Source organism: Limanda limanda, chromosome 12 (assembly GCF_963576545.1).
Source record: "Limanda limanda chromosome 12, fLimLim1.1, whole genome shotgun sequence".
Classification (NCBI taxonomy): Eukaryota; Metazoa; Chordata; class Actinopteri; order Pleuronectiformes; family Pleuronectidae; genus Limanda; species Limanda limanda.
In genome coordinates, this window is record NC_083647.1 from 3,529,576 (window position 1) to 3,552,005 (window position 22,430).

The window sequence follows — 22,430 nt, forward strand, 5'->3', positions numbered from 1 at the left end:
ATCCCTTTGTAATAAAGTCACGTTTTTGTGCAGGCAGCCAACACACCGCTGATGGCCGAGGCTCCTGGGAAAGTTGAGCCCGACTTCCTATCAGAGCCATGAACGTTTCATGCTGAGGATGCTGGAGAGTCGTTCTATAATTAGGACCTAATTTAATATCCATGTTGAAGTAGTCAATTTTACTAGATGTACACTTTAAGCAATGATCAAATTAATATTGTGGCACATTTCTCTCATGTAATACAAAAAGTCAACAGGTTGTATCATTTATTTTGCAGCATATGTCTTTGCTTTACTGGAATTTTAAATGTCTCTGCTGTCTGATTTAGTAAACACCTACATTGACTCTTCACATTAACACTAGGATACATGTATATTATTTTAATCATTATTTGTTTAAAATAATCATTAAAACATGACAAATGTTTTTGAAAAAACTATTTGTCTCGTGAGTGAGAGATCTCAGTCAACCTGTCCATATGTTACCTATTGATCAAGTCTTCTCAGACTGTTATAGCCAATAACACATTCATATTACAATTGAAGGCTTTAGTGTCAACAAACACACTGTGAGTCCAGAATGTACACACATGTGCAGTATGTGAAAGTGTTTGTGTAGATTGCCGTGGGTAAGTGGTAGCATGTAAACATGTTATTTGAACCATTCAAATATACTTTATTTATGTAGTGCTTTATAAACAGGCACTATAACACAAAGTACCTCCCATGCTTGACATAAAAAAGCACCCCCCTCCCCTTCACTCACACCCATCCAAAATCTTAGCATAACAATGTTATAATGTTATATATATATTTTAACAATGTAATAACAGTGTTGCTGTTAATCTCACAGTTTTCAACTCATGAATCAAAGGTAGGAAAGCAAAGGCAAAGTGGAGAGATGGTCACTGTGCTCAGGAGTTTGATGAGCTCCTCGTCGTTGTAGACTGACAGCTACAGGTGGCGGGGGGGCGAAAATATCATGTCAAGGATGCCACCACACAACCAGGACTTCTTTTTCTAAGGTCCATTTCTGTAAATTAAACCCTATAGTACAAAAGAATCCAGCAGAATGACAGGTTGAAATCAGCAACAGTTTCCAGCATACTTGAGGTGATTTTAAAACTGGTCAGTATCCAAAGATGCCTAATGAAAGATGAACATAGACACACTGGCCCCCCCGGACTAATAATAAATGGGCATGTTCATAACACTTTTAAAAACGATTCCCGTCTAGCATCAAGTGCGTACACTGCTTGAGCTGCACTAACACTTTTGTACAGCTACAACATGATTTTTAGGGCTGATAAAACAAATCTTTGCTTGTTTTTTTTATATAAAAGACCACGTTTAAAGAGTCACTGTCTATTGACTATTAGATTGTTATGTCTTAGTTGTACTTTCACCTTCTTATAGTCCTTGGGGTCAACTTTTTGTGGCAATGTTTAACGTCAATAGAAAACTAGTTAACTTTCACATTTCACACTTTTCAATGGGGACAGCCAGTAAAAATTGTTAACACTTGCTTTTGGTGGGTGGTTGTGTTTTACGTGCAAGTGTAGTCCTCTGACTTTGAGGAGCAAGGATCTCATAGGCTTCTTTGCAATACGATTATGACCACCAGGGGGGGAACAGCTCCTCGTGAATAACAGCAATCACTGATTTGAGACAGAGGAAAAGTCCTGCAGTAAATTCTGCTATTGGATTTAAAAAATAATTGTTTTCATGAGTAGAAGTTTAGAGAAGTTTGCGGGATGTTTAGAATGTATTCACATGATTTTCCTCTTCAATTTAATTAACCACAGCTACATTACTAGTTAAAAGTGGCTGTTGAAATATTGCTGGACATGTGAGAGTCAGGACAGTTTGTCTTCATAGAGAAAGTGTGTGGCTCTTAAAAGAGCCGTTGGTTTGATGTCTCCGCAGAGGCATTTACTTGGAGCTGGTGTACTTGGTCACGGCCTTGGTGCCCTCAGACACGGCGTGTTTAGCCAGCTCCCCGGGCAGCAGCAGGCGGACGGCGGTCTGAATCTCCCTGGAGGTGATGGTGGAGCGCTTGTTGTAATGAGCCAGACGAGAGGCCTCACCGGCGATGCGCTCGAAGATGTCGCTCACGAAGGAGTTCATGATGCCCATGGCCTTGGAGGAGATCCCGGTGTCGGGGTGGACCTGCTTCAGCACTTTGTACACGTAGATGGCGTAGCTCTCCTTCCTGGACTTTCTCCTCTTCTTTCCACCCTTTCCGGGGGCCTTGGCCACCGCTTTCTTGGAGCCCTTCTTGGGCGCAGGCTTCACTATGTCAGGCATCGTCACGATATTGTTCGTTCAAATGAATACAGACGCTGGTGGCCAGGATGTATTTGAACACATCACATGTAAATCAGTATGTGCCGTTCCCTCTCTGTCATTGGCTGAATGTGCAGCACGTGGGAGTGTCTCCGTGTTCATGAGTCCACTATTCTGCTGCTGACAGAGGTTGAACTGTAGAGCTCAACGGTAACTTTTGGAAGGTTAAGAAAAAATGCAAGATGTCTGAAACGTATTATTATTTATGGTGGTATCACATTAGTATCATTTAAAACAATCTGAACCAAAGCAACCTGATAAATACACAGCTCTAAATGAGAAGGGAACAGCTCCTCCAAGATAGAACATCCAAACGTGCAGGAGCAAGAAGGTTTGTTGTGTGCCGTGGAAGAGCATCAACCCATCAGCAGGAACGGTATCGGCTCCTTTGTGCCTGGAACATAAACAGGTGTAGCTGGCCAATAGGGAGCCGCCCTCCCAAAGAAAAGAAGGGAAAAAGATGATCGTGATAAATTTGGCACCTTTTTATTATAATCGTCATTATTGTTATACCTGTATTAAATTAGACAAATCCTATAGACACTTGGTCCTGCCTGCTGCCTTTGAATATTACAGTCCAATTAGCTGCTGCGTCAAGACCTGTTTAATAGAGTACAGGGAGATTTTATCCGGTTGAAATTCGCCCACATCACTTGGATAGACTTTCATATTAAGACGTTGTCTTTCAAAGCAGAGACAGCACACACAAACACACACACACACACACACACACACACACACACACACACACACACACACACACACACACACACACACACACACACATACTCACACACACACACACACACACACACACACACACATGTTCCAAGTGTGCTGTTTTGATAAGTAATGTTTGCTAGAAATTCTTGTACTGCCTGTATGCTGATTTTTGCCAATTTATAGCAGTTTGTGTTGTCTCTGAGACAAAGTTGTTATGTCTTTGGGCTTTGTGGTGATTTATCAGAGACGGCCAGGGCTTACCTGGCTGCTTTTCATCGAGGCTTACTCTGTTTTGCAAGGGGAACAAAAGGGCTGGAGACCAGAACATTGATAAAGTAATTCAATGTCATTTCACACAAGTGTTTGCTCCACTCATTTCACACAAGTGTTTGCTTCACTTCAACAAGTCCTTTACCAAAAGGGGATGATGTGATACTGAAGGCCTTTGGATTGTGTGAATATGCATGGGAGGCACCGTGAGCCAAGCAACTGTGTCTGAGAAACAAAAGCCTGTCTCCAATGCCTCCAACTCATACTTACCTGGCAGGGGAGATACCATGATCATGAAGGTGGTTCACCCAGGGCGAGGCTCAGCCATTGCACTTCGGCTGTGCTGACCCGTGCGAATTCCCCAAATGTGGGAATCTCGACTGCATAATTTGTGGTAGTGGGGGACTGCGTCCGCGCTCTCCCCTGATCATCATGTTCAATTGCAATAAGAGCCTGACACTGGGCCTATTTTTTAGGTTTGGTTGTAGTGCATGTTTTTTCCAACACAATGCACTCACTAATGCCACTGATTGTGGTAGAAGTATAATTTAACAGCAAATAGACGGGGTCACTCCTGTTCCAAGTGGGCTGTTTTGATAAGTAATGTTTGCTAGAAATTCTTGTACTGCCTGTATGCTGACTTTTGCCAATTTATAGCAGTTTGTGTTGTCTCTGAGACAAAGTTGTTATGTCTTTGGGCTTTGTGGTGATTTATCAGAGACGGCCAGGGCTTACCTGGCTGCTTTTCATCGAGGCTTACTCTGTTTTGCAAGGGGAACAAAAGGGCTGGAGACCAGAACATTGATAAAGTAATTCAATGTCATTTCACACAAGTGTTTGCTCCACTCATTTCACACAAGTGTTTGCTTCACTTCAACACGTCCTCTACTTTACTACTTTAGATGGTTACACAATCAATCAAGTGCTGTGTTTTATCTTAGTGTGTATTGCAACAGGGTCTCCATTACCAGTGAGTGAGTCGATAGGTCAGTCAGGTTCCAGAGGGCTGCAGTGTAAGGCCGTTGCTAAACTCCCGCAGAACAAGGACATGTAGAGGACACTTGTGTGTTCTTCATAGCAACAAAAGTAGTTGCTCAGTGCTAAATTTAGATATGCGCTAAATGGCTTTGTGTCTTTGTGAATATATTAACATATGCGTGTGTGTGTGTGAGCTTCTGTGTATTCATGTTAATGTCAGGGGGTGACTCATTTTTCACCTACATGTGTTTCTGCACAGACTTGAAGCGTAAAGCGGCTGCGCTCTGCTCCTCAACATCCATTCAGATCAAAAATCTGGGGAGGGTGCAGCACCTTAAACAGACAGCTCTGACCATGGTCCTCAAGCAAGATTTGTAATTCTACTCTGAAACTTAACTAAGTGTTTCTAATCATAAAGCCGGGGAGGGAGGGAGGGAGGGGGGGGTGCCTTATTGTAGTGACAGCCCCTGATCAAGTTGATGCAGCTACAGAGCTCATTTTCAAAACTCAGAACAGAGAAGAAGATGCAATAACTGGAGAAGCTGAGCTACTGGAAAACAAAGCTTCTGACAAGACATGTAGGAGAGTTCAACTGGTAGTGGACGTTGTTCCGGTTCACGTAATTTGGACAGCAGCGCCATCTGCTGGCTGCCTCATGTCACTACAGTAGATGTACATGTGTATGATGCGAGGCTGCAATTGTCATTTATCTAAGCAGCTCACCCGCAACTTCAGTATTTCTTATGCCAATGTGTATATATGTTTATGTATATATAACTGTCATTAAACTATATATTTGTATAAATATTAACAGTATAAATATAAACTGTCTTTAGGTGTCACTTATATATTTAGCAATTAAAGACCAGAGGAAACTACGATTACTAAACAAAAGAATTAATGTGAATTGTGAACCCATTTCAACTAAGGAATATGGTATATGAAGTCCATAAGAAATAGCTGCAGATCATGTCAACATCGTTAAAAATTGTACACTTTAATTTGGTGTTTTGATATGAAATAACTTCTAAATATTGACAATTAAGGGAAATACTCCAAGAACGACTGATTGGTGTTGAGCAGAGGATGTGAGCTCTCATTGACTCGGTGTGTGGCTCTTAAAAGAGCCGTTGTGTTGTTGAGCTGTTGGAAAGTGTGTTTATCCGCCGAAGCCGTACAGAGTGCGGCCCTGTCTCTTCAGAGCATACACCACGTCCATGGCGGTCACGGTCTTCCTCTTGGCGTGCTCGGTGTAGGTGACAGCATCGCGGATCACGTTCTCCAGGAAAACCTTCAACACGCCGCGGGTCTCCTCGTAGATCAGACCGGAGATACGCTTCACTCCGCCACGGCGAGCCAGGCGGCGGATGGCGGGCTTGGTGATTCCCTGGATGTTATCACGGAGAACTTTGCGGTGACGCTTTGCGCCTCCTTTACCGAGTCCCTTTCCTCCCTTTCCGCGTCCAGACATCTTCTTCAGTTAGATGAGATCTAGTCAATAGAGTGCTCCGAGGGAACCACAGCTAGTCATAGCTTGACTGAGGACCTGATAGAAGACCGAGGCGGCCCTCTTCCTCCTCTGTGGATCCTCATGGCCGCTGAGAATTAAATGTATTGTGCGCTAGCGCCTCCACAGGTTTGGATGTAGGACCGTAGATATTAAAGTCTGACACTTTACCAGTTTTGTGTAATAGTAGGACTGTGTCACGTTTCCATCAAGTGGGAGGAGTGCCTGTGAAAAACGCTGGGTTAAAAATAAGAGTAACATTAGGACTGACTAGGGAAGTACTTAGACAATGTATGAATGTTGAGCAACCTTGAGTGAAAAACCGTGGTCACACAAAGAGTCAGCTCACGATTTATCCCTTAGCCCTCCTGTTAAGTACTTAAATAGCCTTTTATCTAAAACACAACCCCCAACCAAAAGTGAATGTAATATTCAAAAGTGTCAGTGCAGTGTAAGCACTTGATGCTTGTCTGAAACTGTTTTGATAGTGTTATGAACATGCCCTTTTATTAGCAGTCCAAGGTGACAGGGTGACTTTCTTCTTCTTTCATTTGGCATCATTGGATACTGACCAGTTAAAAAGCACCTTGTGTATGCTTGAAAGTGTTGTTGATAAGAAACTGACATTCGGCTGGATTCTGTTTTACTGCATTCATCTGGTTTCATTTGCAGATATGGACCTTGGATAAAATGGTCATGGTTTTGCGGTGGCATCCTTAACATGGTATTTTCATCCCACCTGTAGCTGTCCGTCCACAATGACGAGGAGCTCAACAAACTTCTGGGCAGAGTGACCGTCTCTGCACTTTGTCTTTCCTTTCCTACCCCTGATTCATGAGTTAAAAACTATGAGATCAACAACAACACTGTTGTTGTGGTTTTGCTATGAGCTTGAATGGGGGTGAGTGAAGGGGTGTGCGTTTTTTTCTATCATTGTTAGCATTGAAAGTACTTTGTGTTATAGTGTTTGTATTAAAAGTAAGCCATAAATAAAGTAATTTTTGAATGGTAAAAAGTACATGTTTACATGCTACAATTTCCACAAATACCTTCACATACTCCACACGTGTGTACATTCTGGATACTCAGAGTGTTGTTGACACCAAAGTCTTCATTTGTAATATGAATGTGTTATTGGCCATACAAATCAGAGAAGACTTGATCTATTGATCACTAGGTTACATATTGACAGGTTGTCGGAGATGTCTCACACACGGGTCAAATCGTTTTTTAAGAAACGTTTGCCATGATTTAATGATTATTTTACACAAATCATGAACGGAAACATGTATCCCAGTGTTACTATGATGAGCAAAATTTGGTATTTACTAAGAAGAGAAATTGCAAATTCCAGTAAGGCTTAAACATTTTCGGGAAAAGAAATGATGGAACCTGTTGACTTTTTGCATTAAATGAGAGAAATGTGCCACAATATTAAATTAATCATTGCTTGAAGTGTATATTTTATCAAATTGAAAATTCAACATGGATATGAACTGTAGCGCTAATGGCATGATCTTCAGCGTGAAACGTCAGGGCTCTGATAGGAAGTCTGGCTCAACTTCACCAGGAGCCCCGGCCATCAGCGGTGTGTTTGCTGCCTGCACAATTTCTTGACTTTATTACAAAGGAATCATCAGCAGGTGCTTGTTTTCACTCGGTCTCTCTGAACAAACATGTGGAGCAGCGGGGAAACGGGTTTTGGTGGGGCTGTGGTGCTTTTGAACTCATTTAAGGAGAGAAACTAGTGGGGAAAGCCGCGGAGCAGCGCTGCTCACCGCGGTGAACGGGTCGTGTTTGGAGGCTCCACCGACGAAATGCAGAGAGCATCAGAGCTCGTCATGACTTCAATATGAAGACAAATAAGTCCGCTACCTGCTGCCTCACTGTCAGCCTCCAGCACCGCTCACCCACTGACTTTTAAGTCGTTTATCAGTGAAGAGAAAACACAAGTGTCTCGGCGTTCCCACTGCACACAGGAGCAGCGGCTCGACTGAGTCTTCACGGTTCTCATGATGTGTTCAAGTACCGCCTCCCGACCAGGACTCCTCAACAGTCCTGTAACTCACACCGATAGTTCTTCGTTGATCTAAACGCAAAGAGAAAGATGTCAGAAGCCGCTCCAGCTCCGGCTCCAGCCGCCGCCAAGGTTAAAGCGGTCAAGAAGAAGGTCGTGAAACCGAAGGCCGCCGGCCCCGGCGTCAGTGAGCTCATCGTGAAAGCCGTGTCCGCGTCCAAGGAGCGCAGTGGCGCGTCAGTGTCCGCCCTCAAGAAGGCTCTGGCTGCCGGAGGCTACGATGTGGAGAAGAACAACTCCCGCGTCAACACCACCATCAAGAAGCTGGTGGTCAGCGGGACCCTGGTCCAGACCAGGGGAACCGGGGCCACGGGCTCGTTCAAGATGAGCAAGAAGGTGGACACCAAGGTCCAGAAGGCGGTGAAGAAGGCCGCTCCCAAAGCGAAGAAGCCCGCCGCCAAGAAACCTGCAGTGGCTAAAAAGCCCAAGGCAGCCAAGAAGCCAGCAGCCGCTAAAAAGTCCCCGAAGAAGGTGACGAAACCAGCAGCGGCCAAGAAGGTGGCGAAGAGCCCGAAGAAGGTGGCGAAGAGCCCCAAGAAAGTGGCAAAGAGCCCCAAGAAGATGGGGAAAAAGGCGCCTGCTGCAAAGAAATCCCCCGCGAAGAGGGTCGCCAAGCCCAAAGCGAAGAAGACAGCAGCCAAGAAGAAGTGAGCTGTCCTCACTGCGATACATGTCCATCCTGGTAAAAGGCTCTTTTAAGAGCCACACAAGTCTATCCACAAAGAGCTGAGTCCTCATCATTCACCACCACTGTTAAGAAATATGTAGAGACAGAGTTCTTAGGTATAGGGAGTCAAGTTGGTTAGACAAATATGAAATGTCTTTCTGACAATGTTAAGATGTAGGAGTTAGTTCATATAAAAACGTCAAATAGTATAAAGCATAGTCTAGACTCTGTGTGAAGGAGTAGCCGACTCCTACTGACACACACACACACACACACACACATACATCATGTAACATGATGTTCAGCGGTATCCGATTTACTTCATATACCACACTTCCTAAAGATTGTGCCCCTGTTGTTATATTTATCGTAGTTTTCTCGTGTCTTTCTTTGCTCAATATATAAGTGACAGCTGCTTAGAAATCACATCATATAACCACACTGTACTGTAGTAGCATCAGGCAGCCAGCAGATGGAGCTGCTCTCCAAATTATAGGAGTTGGAACAACGTCCCATACCAGACGAACTCTCGTCCGTGTCCTGTCAGAAGCTTTCTTTTCCAGTAGCTCAGCTTCTCCTGTTTTATTGCAGCTACGTGTTGACTCATCAAAATGAGCTCTGTAGCTGCATCACCTTGATCAGTGGCTGTCATTAAACTAAAGTCTTGATGAACTCTCACCAGACACTGCAACACCAACAGACGGAAAGTCACAAGGTTAAGTTTACTCAAAGGGAGTAGAAGTGTTTTTGTCCAGGTGATGTTTTTCTCAGATTTATTTTTAAAACACCGAGTACATTTTTCAGAGTATAATTCAGAAAAACCAAGCTCTTTTAATCCTGTTTCAGGACCATGGACAGAGCTGTTGGTTTTGTTTAGGAGCTGCACTTCAACAGTTTGATGCTCTTGATGGATGTTGTTTAGCAGAGTGCAGCGGCTTTACGCCTCAAGTCTGTGCAGAGGTGAAATATGAGATAACTGTATCTAGATAACTAAAACAAAATTAGCGCTGTGACCACAAATTAAGTAAGTGTTGTCGACATTACTCATTTCATATTTCACTCAAGCTCATGGAGGGCAAAGCGGATTTTACAGATTAAGCAAAGGTACAAGAGTGATTGTTTATGACTACATTACTCTGTAAATAAGTTTGTAGGATGTGTAATGAATAGATATATTTAGTTCACATCCTAGATTTACTCCATGACAAATGTAAAGAGGTTGAAAGCTGAATTAAATACGTTGTACCCACAGTCGTTTCTATTTCATTAGGATGATATGTGTTGTTTTTGCATTTATGCTGTACATCCTGGCAGGTGCCTTTCATGAGTGATTGTGTCCTCACTATAGGACACGTACAGCTGACACAGAAAAAAAACCACCCACGAATACGTGCTAACCGCTGATATCCCTACAATGACTTTAGCTTGTTTATTTTTCAAATTGATGAGTGACATGAGGAGTTTTGCTCTTTGGAGGTGAGTGAGTGGCTCTTAAAAGAGCCTTTGTGTCGATGGTGTCAAGCGGCTTTGCTTTACTTGGACTTGGTGGCCTTCTCGGTCTTCTTGGGCAACAGCACAGCCTGGATGTTGGGCAGCACGCCGCCCTGAGCGATGGTCACTCCGCCCAGGAGTTTGTTGAGCTCCTCGTCGTTGCGGACGGCCAGCTGCAGGTGGCGGGGGATGATACGGCTCTTCTTGTTGTCGCGGGCGGCGTTTCCAGCCAGCTCCAGGATCTCAGCGGTCAGGTACTCCAGCACTGCCGCCAGGTAGACGGGGGCGCCGGCACCAACGCGATGTGCGTAGTTGCCTTTACGCAGCAGCCTGTGAACACGACCGACGGGGAACTGGAGCCCAGCGCGGGAAGAGCGGGTCTTTGCCTTGGCTCTGGCCTTTCCGCCGGTTTTGCCTCTGCCTGACATGATGGATGTAGATTGGTTCCTTGAAACACGTCAAGAGAAAGTACGGTGAAAAGCTCGAACAATCAGTTTTATATCCGCGGATCGAGCGGGACGGTTCATGCCAGACCAACCAGAGTATCAGCCTCCCGCAGAGCAGTGGAGGACGGCCGGCACTTTCCTCCAATAGGCAGCAGGACTCGGGCGGTGGGTTGCTCCTTTGGGCGACGCTGAGCTCCAGGAGGAGCCTCTCACCATGTCACGGCTGCCTCCGTAGTTTAAAAGCAGAGTGTCTCTCCACCGCTTCACTCTTTCTCCCGATCGCAGAGACAAGAAACAAAATGGCAAGAACCAAGCAGACCGCTCGTAAATCCACCGGAGGCAAAGCCCCCAGGAAGCAGCTGGCCACTAAGGCTGCACGTAAGAGCGCCCCGGCCACCGGTGGCGTGAAGAAGCCTCACCGTTACAGGCCCGGTACCGTGGCTCTGAGAGAGATCCGTCGCTACCAGAAATCCACGGAGCTGCTGATCCGCAAGCTGCCCTTCCAGCGCCTGGTGAGAGAAATCGCTCAGGATTTCAAGACCGACCTGCGCTTCCAGAGCTCCGCTGTCATGGCTCTGCAGGAGGCCAGCGAGGCTTACCTGGTCGGCCTGTTCGAGGACACCAACCTGTGCGCCATCCACGCCAAGAGGGTTACCATCATGCCCAAGGACATCCAGCTGGCCCGCCGCATCCGCGGAGAGAGAGCATAAACTGCTGCTGCTCCACTGACGATAACAACGGCTCTTTTAAGAGCCACTTCACTGCCCTCAAGACAAAAGTCCTCCGTTGCCCTGCTTGTTAAAGACAGTTAATACATATAACTAACTCAAGAATTGACTGCAGATCCTAAAGTACATATTAATACCATTGGAGTAATAAATAAATTAAGTTATTACAATATAATTAATTTATAATCAAGTAATTACAGTACATTACAATCCATATTTTTAGACATTTAACTTTAATCCGATTTACAAAATAATTGAACAAATGACCGTTGTCATTATATGTCATTATACTGTATATAAAAGAGTTTGCAGTTAAATATTTGTTGCATTAGTAGCTCTGCATAGAATATAAGCAACAAAGACTAATCTAAGACACGGCCAGCAACATGATTTCCACGGCAACCACATCAAAGTCTTTTCAAAACAAAACAAGGACCTGCTGATGATCCCTTTGTAATAAAGTCACGTTTTTGTGCAGGCAGCCAACACACCGCTGATGGCCGAGGCTCCTGGGAAAGTTGAGCCCGACTTCCTATCAGAGCCATGAACGTTTCATGCTGAGGATGCTGGAGAGTCGTTCTATAATTAGGACCTAATTTAATATCCATGTTGAAGTAGTCAATTTTACTAGATGTACACTTCAAGCAATGATCAAATTAATATTGTGGCACATTTCTCTCATGTAATACAAAAAGTCAACAGGTTGTATCATTTATTTTGCAGCATATGTCTTTGCTTTACTGGAATTTTAAATGTCTCTGCTGTCTGATTTAGTAAACACCTACATTGACTCTTCACATTAACACTAGGATACATGTTTATGTATATTATTTTAATCATTATTTGTTTAAAATAATCATTAAAACATGACAAATGTTTTTGAAAAACTATTTGTCTCGTGAGTGAGAGATCTCAGTCAACCTGTCCATATGTTACCTATTGATCAAGTCTTCTCAGACTGTTATAGCCAATAACACATTCATATTACAATTGAAGGCTTTAGTGTCAACAAACACACTGTGAGTCCAGAATGTACACACATGTGCAGTATTTGAAAGTGTTTGTGTAGATTGCCGTGGGTAAGTGGTAGCATGTAAACATGTTATTTGAACCATTCAAATATACTTTATTTATGTAGTGCTTTATAAACAGGGACTATAACACAAAGTACCTCCCATGCTTGACATAAAAAAGCACCCCCCTCCCCTTCACTCACACCCATCCAAAATCTTAGCATAACAATGTTATAATGTTATATATATATTTTAACAATGTAATAACAGTGTTGCTGTTAATCTCACAGTTTTCAACTCATGAATCAAAGGTAGGAAAGCAAAGGCAAAGTGGAGAGATGGTCACTGTGCTCAGGAGTTTGATGAGCTCCTCGTCGTTGTAGACTGACAGCTACAGGTGGCGGGGGGGCGAAAATATCATGTCAAGGATGCCACCACACAACCAGGACTTCTTTTTCTAAGGTCCATTTCTGTAAATTAAACCCTATAGTACAAAAGAATCCAGCAGAATGACAGGTTGAAATCAGCAACAGTTTCAAGCATACTTGAGGTGATTTTAAAACTGGTCAGTATCCAAAGATGCCTAATGAAAGATGAACATAGACACACTGGCCCCCCCGGACTAATAATAAATGGGCATGTTCATAACACTATCAAAAACGATTCCCGTCTAGCATCAAGTGCGTACACTGCTTGAGCTGCACTAACACTTTTGTAGAGCTACAACATGACTTTTAGGGCTGATAAAACAAATCTTTGCTTGTTTTTTTTTTAAATAAAAGACCACGTTTAAAGAGTCACTGTCTATTGACTATTAGATTGTTATGTCTTAGTTGTACTTTCACCTTCTTATAGTCCTTGGGGTCAACTTTTTGTGGCAATGTTTAACGTCAATAGAAAACTAGTTAACTTTCACATTTCACACTTTTCAATGGGGACAGCCAGTAAAAATTGTTAACACTTGCTTTTGGTGGGTGGTTGTGTTGTACGTGCAAGTGTAGTCCTCTGACTTTGAGGAGCAAGGATCTCATAGGCTTCTTTGCAATACGATTATGACCACCAGGGGGGGAACAGCTCCTCGTGACTAACAGCAATCACTGATTTGAGACAGAGGAAAAGTCCTGCAGTAAATTCTGCTATTGGATTTAAAAAATAATTGTTTTCATGAGTAGAAGTTTAGAGAAGTTTGCGGGATGTTTAGAATGTATTCACATGATTTTCCTCTTCAATTTAATTAACCACAGCTACATTACTAGTTAAAAGTGGCTGTTGAAATATTGCTGGACATGTGAGAGTCAGGACAGTTTGTCTTCATAGAGAAAGTGTGTGGCTCTTAAAAGAGCCGTTGGTTTGATGTCTCCGCAGAGGCATTTACTTGGAGCTGGTGTACTTGGTCACGGCCTTGGTGCCCTCAGACACGGCGTGTTTAGCCAGCTCCCCGGGCAGCAGCAGGCGGACGGCGGTCTGAATCTCCCTGGAGGTGATGGTGGAGCGCTTGTTGTAATGAGCCAGACGAGAGGCCTCACCGGCGATGCGCTCGAAGATGTCGCTCACGAAGGAGTTCATGATGCCCATGGCCTTGGAGGAGATCCCGGTGTCGGGGTGGACCTGCTTCAGCACTTTGTACACGTAGATGGCGTAGCTCTCCTTCCTGGACTTTCTCCTCTTCTTTCCACCCTTACCGGGGGCCTTGGCCACCGCTTTCTTGGAGCCCTTCTTGGGCGCAGGCTTCGCTATGTCAGGCATCGTCACGATATTGTTCGTTCAAATGAATACAGACGCTGGTGGCCAGGCTGTATTTGAACACATCACATGTAAATCAGTATGTGCCGTTCCCTCTCTGTCATTGGCTGAATGTGCAGCACGTGGGAGTGTCTCCGTGTTCATGAGTCCACTACTCTGCTGCTGACAGAGGTTGAACTGTAGAGCTCAACGGTAACTTTTGGAAGGTTAAGAAAAAATGCAAGATGTCTGAAACGTATTATTATTTATGGTGGTATCACATTAGTATCATTTAAAACAATCTGAACCAAAGCAACCTGATAAATACACAGCTCTAAATGAGAAGGGAACAGCTCCTCCAAGATAGAACATCCAAACGTGCAGGAGCAAGAAGGTTTGTTGTGTGCCGTGGAAGAGCATCAACCCATCAGCAGGACCGGTATCGGCTCCTTTGTGCCTGGAACATAAACAGGTGTAGCTGGCCAATAGGGAGCCGCCCTCCCAAAGAAAAGAAGGGAAAAAGATGATCGTGATAAATTTGGCACCTTTTTATTATAATCGTCATTATTGTTATACCTGTATTAAATTAGACAAATCCTATAGACACTTGGTCCTGCCTGCTGCCTTTGAATATTACAGTCCAATTAGCTGCTGCGTCAAGACCTGTTTAATAGAGTACAGGGAGATTTTATCCGGTTGAAATTCGCCCACATCACTCGGATAGACTTTCATATTAAGACGTTGTCTTTCAAAGCAGAGACAGCACACACACACACACACACACACACACACACACACACACACACTCACACACACACACACACACACACACACACACACATGTTCCAAGTGTGCTGTTTTGATAAGTAATGTTTGCTAGAAATTCTTGTACTGCCTGTATGCTGATTTTTGCCAATTTATAGCAGTTTGTGTTGTCTCTGAGACAAAGTTGTTATGTCTTTGGGCTTTGTGGTGATTTATCAGAGACGGCCAGGGCTTACCTGGCTGCTTTTCATCGAGGCTTACTCTGTTTTGCAAGGGGAACAAAAGGGCTGGAGACCAGAACATTGATAAAGTAATTCAATGTCATTTCACACAAGTGTTTGCTCCACTCATTTCACACAAGTGTTTGCTTCACTTCAACAAGTCCTTTACCAAAAGGGGATGATGTGATACTGAAGGCCTTTGGATTGTGTGAATATGCATGGGAGGCACCGTGAGCCAAGCAACTGTGTCTGAGAAACAAAAGCCTGTCTCCAATGCCTCCAACTCATACTTACCTGGCAGGGGAGATACCATGATCATGAAGGTGGTTCACCCAGGGCGAGGCTCAGCCATTGCACTTCGGCTGTGCTGACCCGTGCGAATTCCCCAAATGTGGGAATCTCGACTGCATAATTTGTGGTAGTGGGGGACTGCGTCCGCGCTCTCCCCTGATCATCATGTTCAATTGCAATAAGAGCCTGACACTGGGCCTATTTTTTAGGTTTGGTTGTAGTGCATGTTTTTTCCAACACAATGCACTCACTAATGCCACTGATTGTGGTAGAAGTATAATTTAACAGCAAATAGACGGGGTCACTCCTGTTCCAAGTGGGCTGTTTTGATAAGTAATGTTTGCTAGAAATTCTTGTACTGCCTGTATGCTGACTTTTGCCAATTTATAGCAGTTTGTGTTGTCTCTGAGACAAAGTTGTTATGTCTTTGGGCTTTGTGGTGATTTATCAGAGACGGCCAGGGCTTACCTGGCTGCTTTTCATCGAGGCTTACTCTGTTTTGCAAGGGGAACAAAAGGGCTGGAGACCAGAACATTGATAAAGTAATTCAATGTCATTTCACACAAGTGTTTGCTCCACTCATTTCACACAAGTGTTTGCTTCACTTCAACACGTCCTCTACTTTACTACTTTAGATGGTTACACAATCAATCAAGTGCTGTGTTTTATCTTAGTGTGTATTGCAACAGGGTCTCCATTACCAGTGAGTGAGTCGATAGGTCAGTCAGGTTCCAGAGGGCTGCAGTGTAAGGCCGTTGCTAAACTCCCGCAGAACAAGGACATGTAGAGGACACTTGTGTGTTCTTCATAGCAACAAAAGTAGTTGCTCAGTGCTAAATTTAGATATGCGCTAAATGGCTTTGTGTCTTTGTGAATATATTAACATATGCGTGTGTGTGTGTGAGCTTCTGTGTATTCATGTTAATGTCAGGGGGTGACTCATTTTTCACCTACATGTGTTTCTGCACAGACTTGAAGCGTAAAGCGGCTGCGCTCTGCTCCTCAACATCCATTCAGATCAAAAATCTGGGGAGGGTGCAGCACCTTAAACAGACAGCTCTGACCATGGTCCTCAAGCAAGATTTGTAATTCTACTCTGAAACTTAACTAAGTGTTTCTAATCATAAAGCCGGGGAGGGAGGGAGGGAGGGGGGGGTGCCTTATTGTAGTGACAGCCCCTGATCAAGTTGATGCAGCTACAGAGCTCATTTTCAAAACTCAGAACAGAGAAGAAGATGCAATAACTGGAGAAGCTGAGCTACTGGAAAACAAAGCTTCTGACAAGACATGTAGGAGAGTTCAACTGGTAGTGGACGTTGTTCCGGTTCACGTAATTTGGACAGCAGCGCCATCTGCTGGCTGCCTCATGTCACTACAGTAGATGTACATGTGTATGATGCGAGGCTGCAATTGTCATTTATCTAAGCAGCTCACCCGCAACTTATGCCAGTATTTCTTATGCCAATGTGTATATATGTTTATGTATATATAACTGTCATTAAACTATATATTTGTATAAATATTAACAGTATAAATATAAACTGTCTTTAGGTGTCACTTATATATTTAGCAATTAAAGACCAGAGGAAACTACGATTACTAAACAAAAGAATTAATGTGAATTGTGAACCCATTTCAACTAAGGAATATGGTATATGAAGTCCATAAGAAATAGCTGCAGATCATGTCAACATCGTTAATGTACACTTTAATTTGGTGTTTTGATATGAAATAACTTCTAAATATTGACAATTAAGGGAAATACTCCAAGAACGACTGATTGGTGTTGAGCAGAGGATGTGAGCTCTCATTGACTCGGTGTGTGGCTCTTAAAAGAGCCGTTGTGTTGTTGAGCTGTTGGAAAGTGTGTTTATCCGCCGAAGCCGTACAGAGTGCGGCCCTGTCTCTTCAGAGCATACACCACGTCCATGGCGGTCACGGTCTTCCTCTTGGCGTGCTCGGTGTAGGTGACAGCATCGCGGATCACGTTCTCCAGGAAAACCTTCAACACGCCGCGGGTCTCCTCGTAGATCAGACCGGAGATACGCTTCACTCCGCCACGGCGAGCCAGGCGGCGGATGGCGGGCTTGGTGATTCCCTGGATGTTATCACGGAGAACTTTGCGGTGACGCTTTGCGCCTCCTTTACCGAGTCCCTTTCCTCCCTTTCCGCGTCCAGACATCTTCTTCAGTTAGATGAGATCTAGTCAATAGAGTGCTCCGAGGGAACCACAGCTAGTCATAGCTTGACTGAGGACCTGATAGAAGACCGAGGCGGCCCTCTTCCTCCTCTGTGGATCCTCATGGCCGCTGAGAATTAAATGTATTGTGCGCTAGCGCCTCCACAGGTTTGGATGTAGGACCGTAGATATTAAAGTCTGACACTTTACCAGTTTTGTGTAATAGTAGGACTGTGTCACGTTTCCATCAAGTGGGAGGAGTGCCTGTGAAAAACGCTGGGTTAAAAATAAGAGTAACATTAGGACTGACTAGGGAAGTACTTAGACAATGTATGAATGTTGAGCAACCTTGAGTGAAAAACCGTGGTCACACAAAGAGTCAGCTCACGATTTATCCCTTAGCCCTCCTGTTAAGTACTTAAATAGCCTTTTATCTAAAACACAACCCCCAACCAAAAGTGAATGTAATATTCAAAAGTGTCAGTGCAGTGTAAGCACTTGATGCTTGTCTGAAACTGTTTTGATAGTGTTATGAACATGCCCTTTTATTAGCAGTCCAAGGTGACAGGGTGACTTTCTTCTTCTTTCATTTGGCATCATTGGATACTGACCAGTTAAAAAGCACCTTGTGTATGCTTGAAAGTGTTGTTGATAAGAAACTGACATTCGGCTGGATTCTGTTTTACTGCATTCATCTGGTTTCATTTGCAGATATGGACCTTGGATAAAATGGTCATGGTTTTGCGGTGGCATCCTTAACATGGTATTTTCATCCCACCTGTAGCTGTCCGTCCACAATGACGAGGAGCTCAACAAACTTCTGGGCAGAGTGACCGTCTCTGCACTTTGTCTTTCCTTTCCTACCCCTGATTCATGAGTTAAAAACTATGAGATCAACAACAACACTGTTGTTGTGGTTTTGCTATGAGCTTGAATGGGGGTGAGTGAAGGGGTGTGCGTTTTTTTCTATCATTGTTAGCATTGAAAGTACTTTGTGTTATAGTGTTTGTATTAAAAGTAAGCCATAAATAAAGTAATTTTTGAATGGTAAAAAGTACATGTTTACATGCTACAATTTCCACAAATACCTTCACATACTCCACACGTGTGTACATTCTGGATACTCAGAGTGTTGTTGACACCAAAGTCTTCATTTGTAATATGAATGTGTTATTGGCCATACAAATCAGAGAAGACTTGATCTATTGATCACTAGGTTACATATTGACAGGTTGTCGGAGATGTCTCACACACGGGTCAAATCGTTTTTTAAGAAACGTTTGCCATGATTTAATGATTATTTTACACAAATCATGAACGGAAACATGTATCCCAGTGTTACTATGATGAGCAAAATTTGGTATTTACTAAGAAGAGAAATTGCAAATTCCAGTAAGGCTTAAACATTTTCGGGAAAAGAAATGATGGAACCTGTTGACTTTTTGCATTAAATGAGAGAAATGTGCCACAATATTAAATTAATCATTGCTTGAAGTGTATATTTTATCAAATTGAAAATTCAACATGGATATGAACTGTAGCGCTAATGGCATGATCTTCAGCGTGAAACGTCAGGGCTCTGATAGGAAGTCTGGCTCAACTTCACCAGGAGCCCCGGCCATCAGCGGTGTGTTTGCTGCCTGCACAATTTCTTGACTTTATTACAAAGGAATCATCAGCAGGTGCTTGTTTTCACTCGGTCTCTCTGAACAAACATGTGGAGCAGCGGGGAAACGGGTTTTGGTGGGGCTGTGGTGCTTTTGAACTCATTTAAGGAGAGAAACTAGTGGGGAAAGCCGCGGAGCAGCGCTGCTCACCGCGGTGAACGGGTCGTGTTTGGAGGCTCCACCGACGAAATGCAGAGAGCATCAGAGCTCGTCATGACTTCAATATGAAGACAAATAAGTCCGCTACCTGCTGCCTCACTGTCAGCCTCCAGCACCGCTCACCCACTGACTTTTAAGTCGTTTATCAGTGAAGAGAAAACACAAGTGTCTCGGCGTTCCCACTGCACACAGGAGCAGCGGCTCGACTGAGTCTTCACGGTTCTCATGATGTGTTCAAGTACCGCCTCCCGACCAGGACTCCTCAACAGTCCTGTAACTCACACCGATAGTTCTTCGTTGATCTAAACGCAAAGAGAAAGATGTCAGAAGCCGCTCCAGCTCCGGCTCCAGCCGCCGCCAAGGTTAAAGCGGTCAAGAAGAAGGTCGTGAAACCGAAGGCCGCCGGCCCCGGCGTCAGTGAGCTCATCGTGAAAGCCGTGTCCGCGTCCAAGGAGCGCAGTGGCGCGTCAGTGTCCGCCCTCAAGAAGGCTCTGGCTGCCGGAGGCTACGATGTGGAGAAGAACAACTCCCGCGTCAACACCACCATCAAGAAGCTGGTGGTCAGCGGGACCCTGGTCCAGACCAGGGGAACCGGGGCCACGGGCTCGTTCAAGATGAGCAAGAAGGTGGACACCAAGGTCCAGAAGGCGGTGAAGAAGGCCGCTCCCAAAGCGAAGAAGCCCGCCGCCAAGAAACCTGCAGTGGCTAAAAAGCCCAAGGCAGCCAAGAAGCCAGCAGCCGCTAAAAAGTCCCCGAAGAAGGTGACGAAACCAGCAGCGGCCAAGAAGGTGGCGAAGAGCCCGAAGAAGGTGGCGAAGAGCCCCAAGAAAGTGGCAAAGAGCCCCAAGAAGATGGGGAAAAAGGCGCCTGCTGCAAAGAAATCCCCCGCGAAGAGGGTCGCCAAGCCCAAAGCGAAGAAGACAGCAGCCAAGAAGAAGTGAGCTGTCCTCACTGCGATACATGTCCATCCTGGTAAAAGGCTCTTTTAAGAGCCACACAAGTCTATCCACAAAGAGCTGAGTCCTCATCATTCACCACCACTGTTAAGAAATATGTAGAGACAGAGTTCTTAGGTATAGGGAGTCAAGTTGGTTAGACAAATATGAAATGTCTTTCTGACAATGTTAAGATGTAGGAGTTAGTTCATATAAAAACGTCAAATAGTATAAAGCATAGTCTAGACTCTGTGTGAAGGAGTAGCCGACTCCTACTGACACACACACACACACACACACACACATACATCATGTAACATGATGTTCAGCGGTATCCGATTTACTTCATATACCACACTTCCTAAAGATTGTGCCCCTGTTGTTATATTTATCGTAGTTTTCTCGTGTCTTTCTTTGCTCAATATATAAGTGACAGCTGCTTAGAAATCACATCATATAACCACACTGTACTGTAGTAGCATCAGGCAGCCAGCAGATGGAGCTGCTCTCCAAATTATAGGAGTTGGAACAACGTCCCATACCAGACGAACTCTCGTCCGTGTCCTGTCAGAAGCTTTCTTTTCCAGTAGCTCAGCTTCTCCTGTTTTATTGCAGCTACGTGTTGACTCATCAAAATGAGCTCTGTAGCTGCATCACCTTGATCAGTGGCTGTCATTAAACTAAAGTCTTGATGAACTCTCACCAGACACTGCAACACCAACAGACGGAAAGTCACAAGGTTAAGTTTACTCAAAGGGAGTAGAAGTGTTTTTGTCCAGGTGATGTTTTTCTCAGATTTATTTTTAAAACACCGAGTACATTTTTCAGAGTATAATTCAGAAAAACCAAGCTCTTTTAATCCTGTTTCAGGACCATGGACAGAGCTGTTGGTTTTGTTTAGGAGCTGCACTTCAACAGTTTGATGCTCTTGATGGATGTTGTTTAGCAGAGTGCAGCGGCTTTACGCCTCAAGTCTGTGCAGAGGTGAAATATGAGATAACTGTATCTAGATAACTAAAACAAAATTAGCGCTGTGACCACAAATTAAGTAAGTGTTGTCGACATTACTCATTTCATATTTCACTCAAGCTCATGGAGGGCAAAGCGGATTTTACAGATTAAGCAAAGGTACAAGAGTGATTGTTTATGACTACATTACTCTGTAAATAAGTTTGTAGGATGTGTAATGAATAGATATATTTAGTTCACATCCTAGATTTACTCCATGACAAATGTAAAGAGGTTGAAAGCTGAATTAAATACGTTGTACCCACAGTCGTTTCTATTTCATTAGGATGAGTTGGATGATGTGTTGTTTTTGCATTTATGCTGTACATCCTGGCAGGTGCCTTTCATGAGTGATTGTGTCCTCACTATAGGACACGTACAGCTGACACAGAAAAAAAACCACCCACGAATACGTGCTAACCGCTGATATCCCTACAATGACTTTAGCTTGTTTATTTTTCAAATTGATGAGTGACATGAGGAGTTTTGCTCTTTGGAGGTGAGTGAGTGGCTCTTAAAAGAGCCTTTGTGTCGATGGTGTCAAGCGGCTTTGCTTTACTTGGACTTGGTGGCCTTCTCGGTCTTCTTGGGCAACAGCACAGCCTGGATGTTGGGCAGCACGCCGCCCTGAGCGATGGTCACTCCGCCCAGGAGTTTGTTGAGCTCCTCGTCGTTGCGGACGGCCAGCTGCAGGTGGCGGGGGATGATACGGCTCTTCTTGTTGTCGCGGGCGGCGTTTCCAGCCAGCTCCAGGATCTCAGCGGTCAGGTACTCCAGCACTGCCGCCAGGTAGACGGGGGCGCCGGCACCAACGCGATGTGCGTAGTTGCCTTTACGCAGCAGCCTGTGAACACGACCGACGGGGAACTGGAGCCCAGCGCGGGAAGAGCGGGTCTTTGCCTTGGCTCTGGCCTTTCCGCCGGTTTTGCCTCTGCCTGACATGATGGATGTAGATTGGTTCCTTGAAACACGTCAAGAGAAAGTACGGTGAAAAGCTCGAACAATCAGTTTTATATCCGCGGATCGAGCGGGACGGTTCATGCCAGACCAACCAGAGTATCAGCCTCCCGCAGAGCAGTGGAGGACGGCCGGCACTTTCCTCCAATAGGCAGCAGGACTCGGGCGGTGGGTTGCTCCTTTGGGCGACGCTGAGCTCCAGGAGGAGCCTCTCACCATGTCACGGCTGCCTCCGTAGTTTAAAAGCAGAGTGTCTCTCCACCGCTTCACTCTTTCTCCC

The 22,430-nt window shown here is 44.5% G+C and overlaps 9 protein-coding genes and 2 non-coding genes across 11 annotated transcripts in view; 6 read left to right on the forward strand and 5 right to left on the reverse strand.

Annotated features, from left to right (window-relative positions):
- Positions 1-22,430, forward strand: part of LOC133015150 (histone H2A-like) — a 543,969-nt gene that overhangs the window by 323,506 nt on the left and 198,033 nt on the right. The gene's annotated exons all lie outside the window — the stretch shown is intronic.
- LOC133015574 (histone H2B-like) lies at positions 1,933-2,307 on the reverse strand. The gene has a single exon (XM_061082807.1). It carries the CDS (start codon positions 2,305-2,307, stop codon positions 1,933-1,935), a length of 375 nt encoding a protein of 124 aa, XP_060938790.1.
- Positions 3,602-3,765, forward strand: LOC133016338 (U1 spliceosomal RNA). Its single transcript, XR_009681724.1, has one exon. It is a non-coding gene; the product is annotated as a U1 spliceosomal RNA (small nuclear RNA).
- On the reverse strand, positions 5,417-5,852 carry LOC133015505 (histone H4). The gene has a single exon (XM_061082726.1). It carries the CDS (start codon positions 5,786-5,788, stop codon positions 5,477-5,479), a length of 312 nt encoding a protein of 103 aa, XP_060938709.1. The 5' UTR covers positions 5,789-5,852; the 3' UTR covers positions 5,417-5,476.
- Positions 7,913-8,776, forward strand: LOC133015501 (histone H1-like). The gene has a single exon (XM_061082723.1). It carries the CDS (start codon positions 7,932-7,934, stop codon positions 8,550-8,552), a length of 621 nt encoding a protein of 206 aa, XP_060938706.1. The 5' UTR covers positions 7,913-7,931; the 3' UTR covers positions 8,553-8,776.
- Positions 10,101-22,141, reverse strand: LOC133015506 (histone H2AX-like). The gene is made up of 2 exons (XM_061082727.1): positions 21,753-22,141; positions 10,101-10,506 (listed from the first exon to the last, which is right to left on the reverse strand). The coding sequence occupies exons 1-2, from the start codon at positions 22,133-22,135 to the stop codon at positions 10,101-10,103; spliced, it is 789 nt and encodes a 262-aa protein (XP_060938710.1). The 5' UTR covers positions 22,136-22,141.
- Positions 10,802-11,368, forward strand: LOC133015507 (histone H3). The gene has a single exon (XM_061082729.1). It carries the CDS (start codon positions 10,805-10,807, stop codon positions 11,213-11,215), a length of 411 nt encoding a protein of 136 aa, XP_060938712.1. The 5' UTR covers positions 10,802-10,804; the 3' UTR covers positions 11,216-11,368.
- Positions 13,618-13,992, reverse strand: LOC133015502 (histone H2B-like). Its single transcript, XM_061082724.1, has one exon. It carries the CDS (start codon positions 13,990-13,992, stop codon positions 13,618-13,620), a length of 375 nt encoding a protein of 124 aa, XP_060938707.1.
- LOC133016453 (U1 spliceosomal RNA) lies at positions 15,241-15,404 on the forward strand. The gene has a single exon (XR_009681835.1). It is a non-coding gene; the product is annotated as a U1 spliceosomal RNA (small nuclear RNA).
- LOC133015504 (histone H4) lies at positions 17,056-17,491 on the reverse strand. The gene has a single exon (XM_061082725.1). It carries the CDS (start codon positions 17,425-17,427, stop codon positions 17,116-17,118), a length of 312 nt encoding a protein of 103 aa, XP_060938708.1. The 5' UTR covers positions 17,428-17,491; the 3' UTR covers positions 17,056-17,115.
- Positions 19,552-21,433, forward strand: LOC133015500 (histone H1-like). Its single transcript, XM_061082722.1, has one exon. The coding sequence runs from the start codon at positions 19,571-19,573 to the stop codon at positions 20,189-20,191; it is 621 nt and encodes a 206-aa protein (XP_060938705.1). The 5' UTR covers positions 19,552-19,570; the 3' UTR covers positions 20,192-21,433.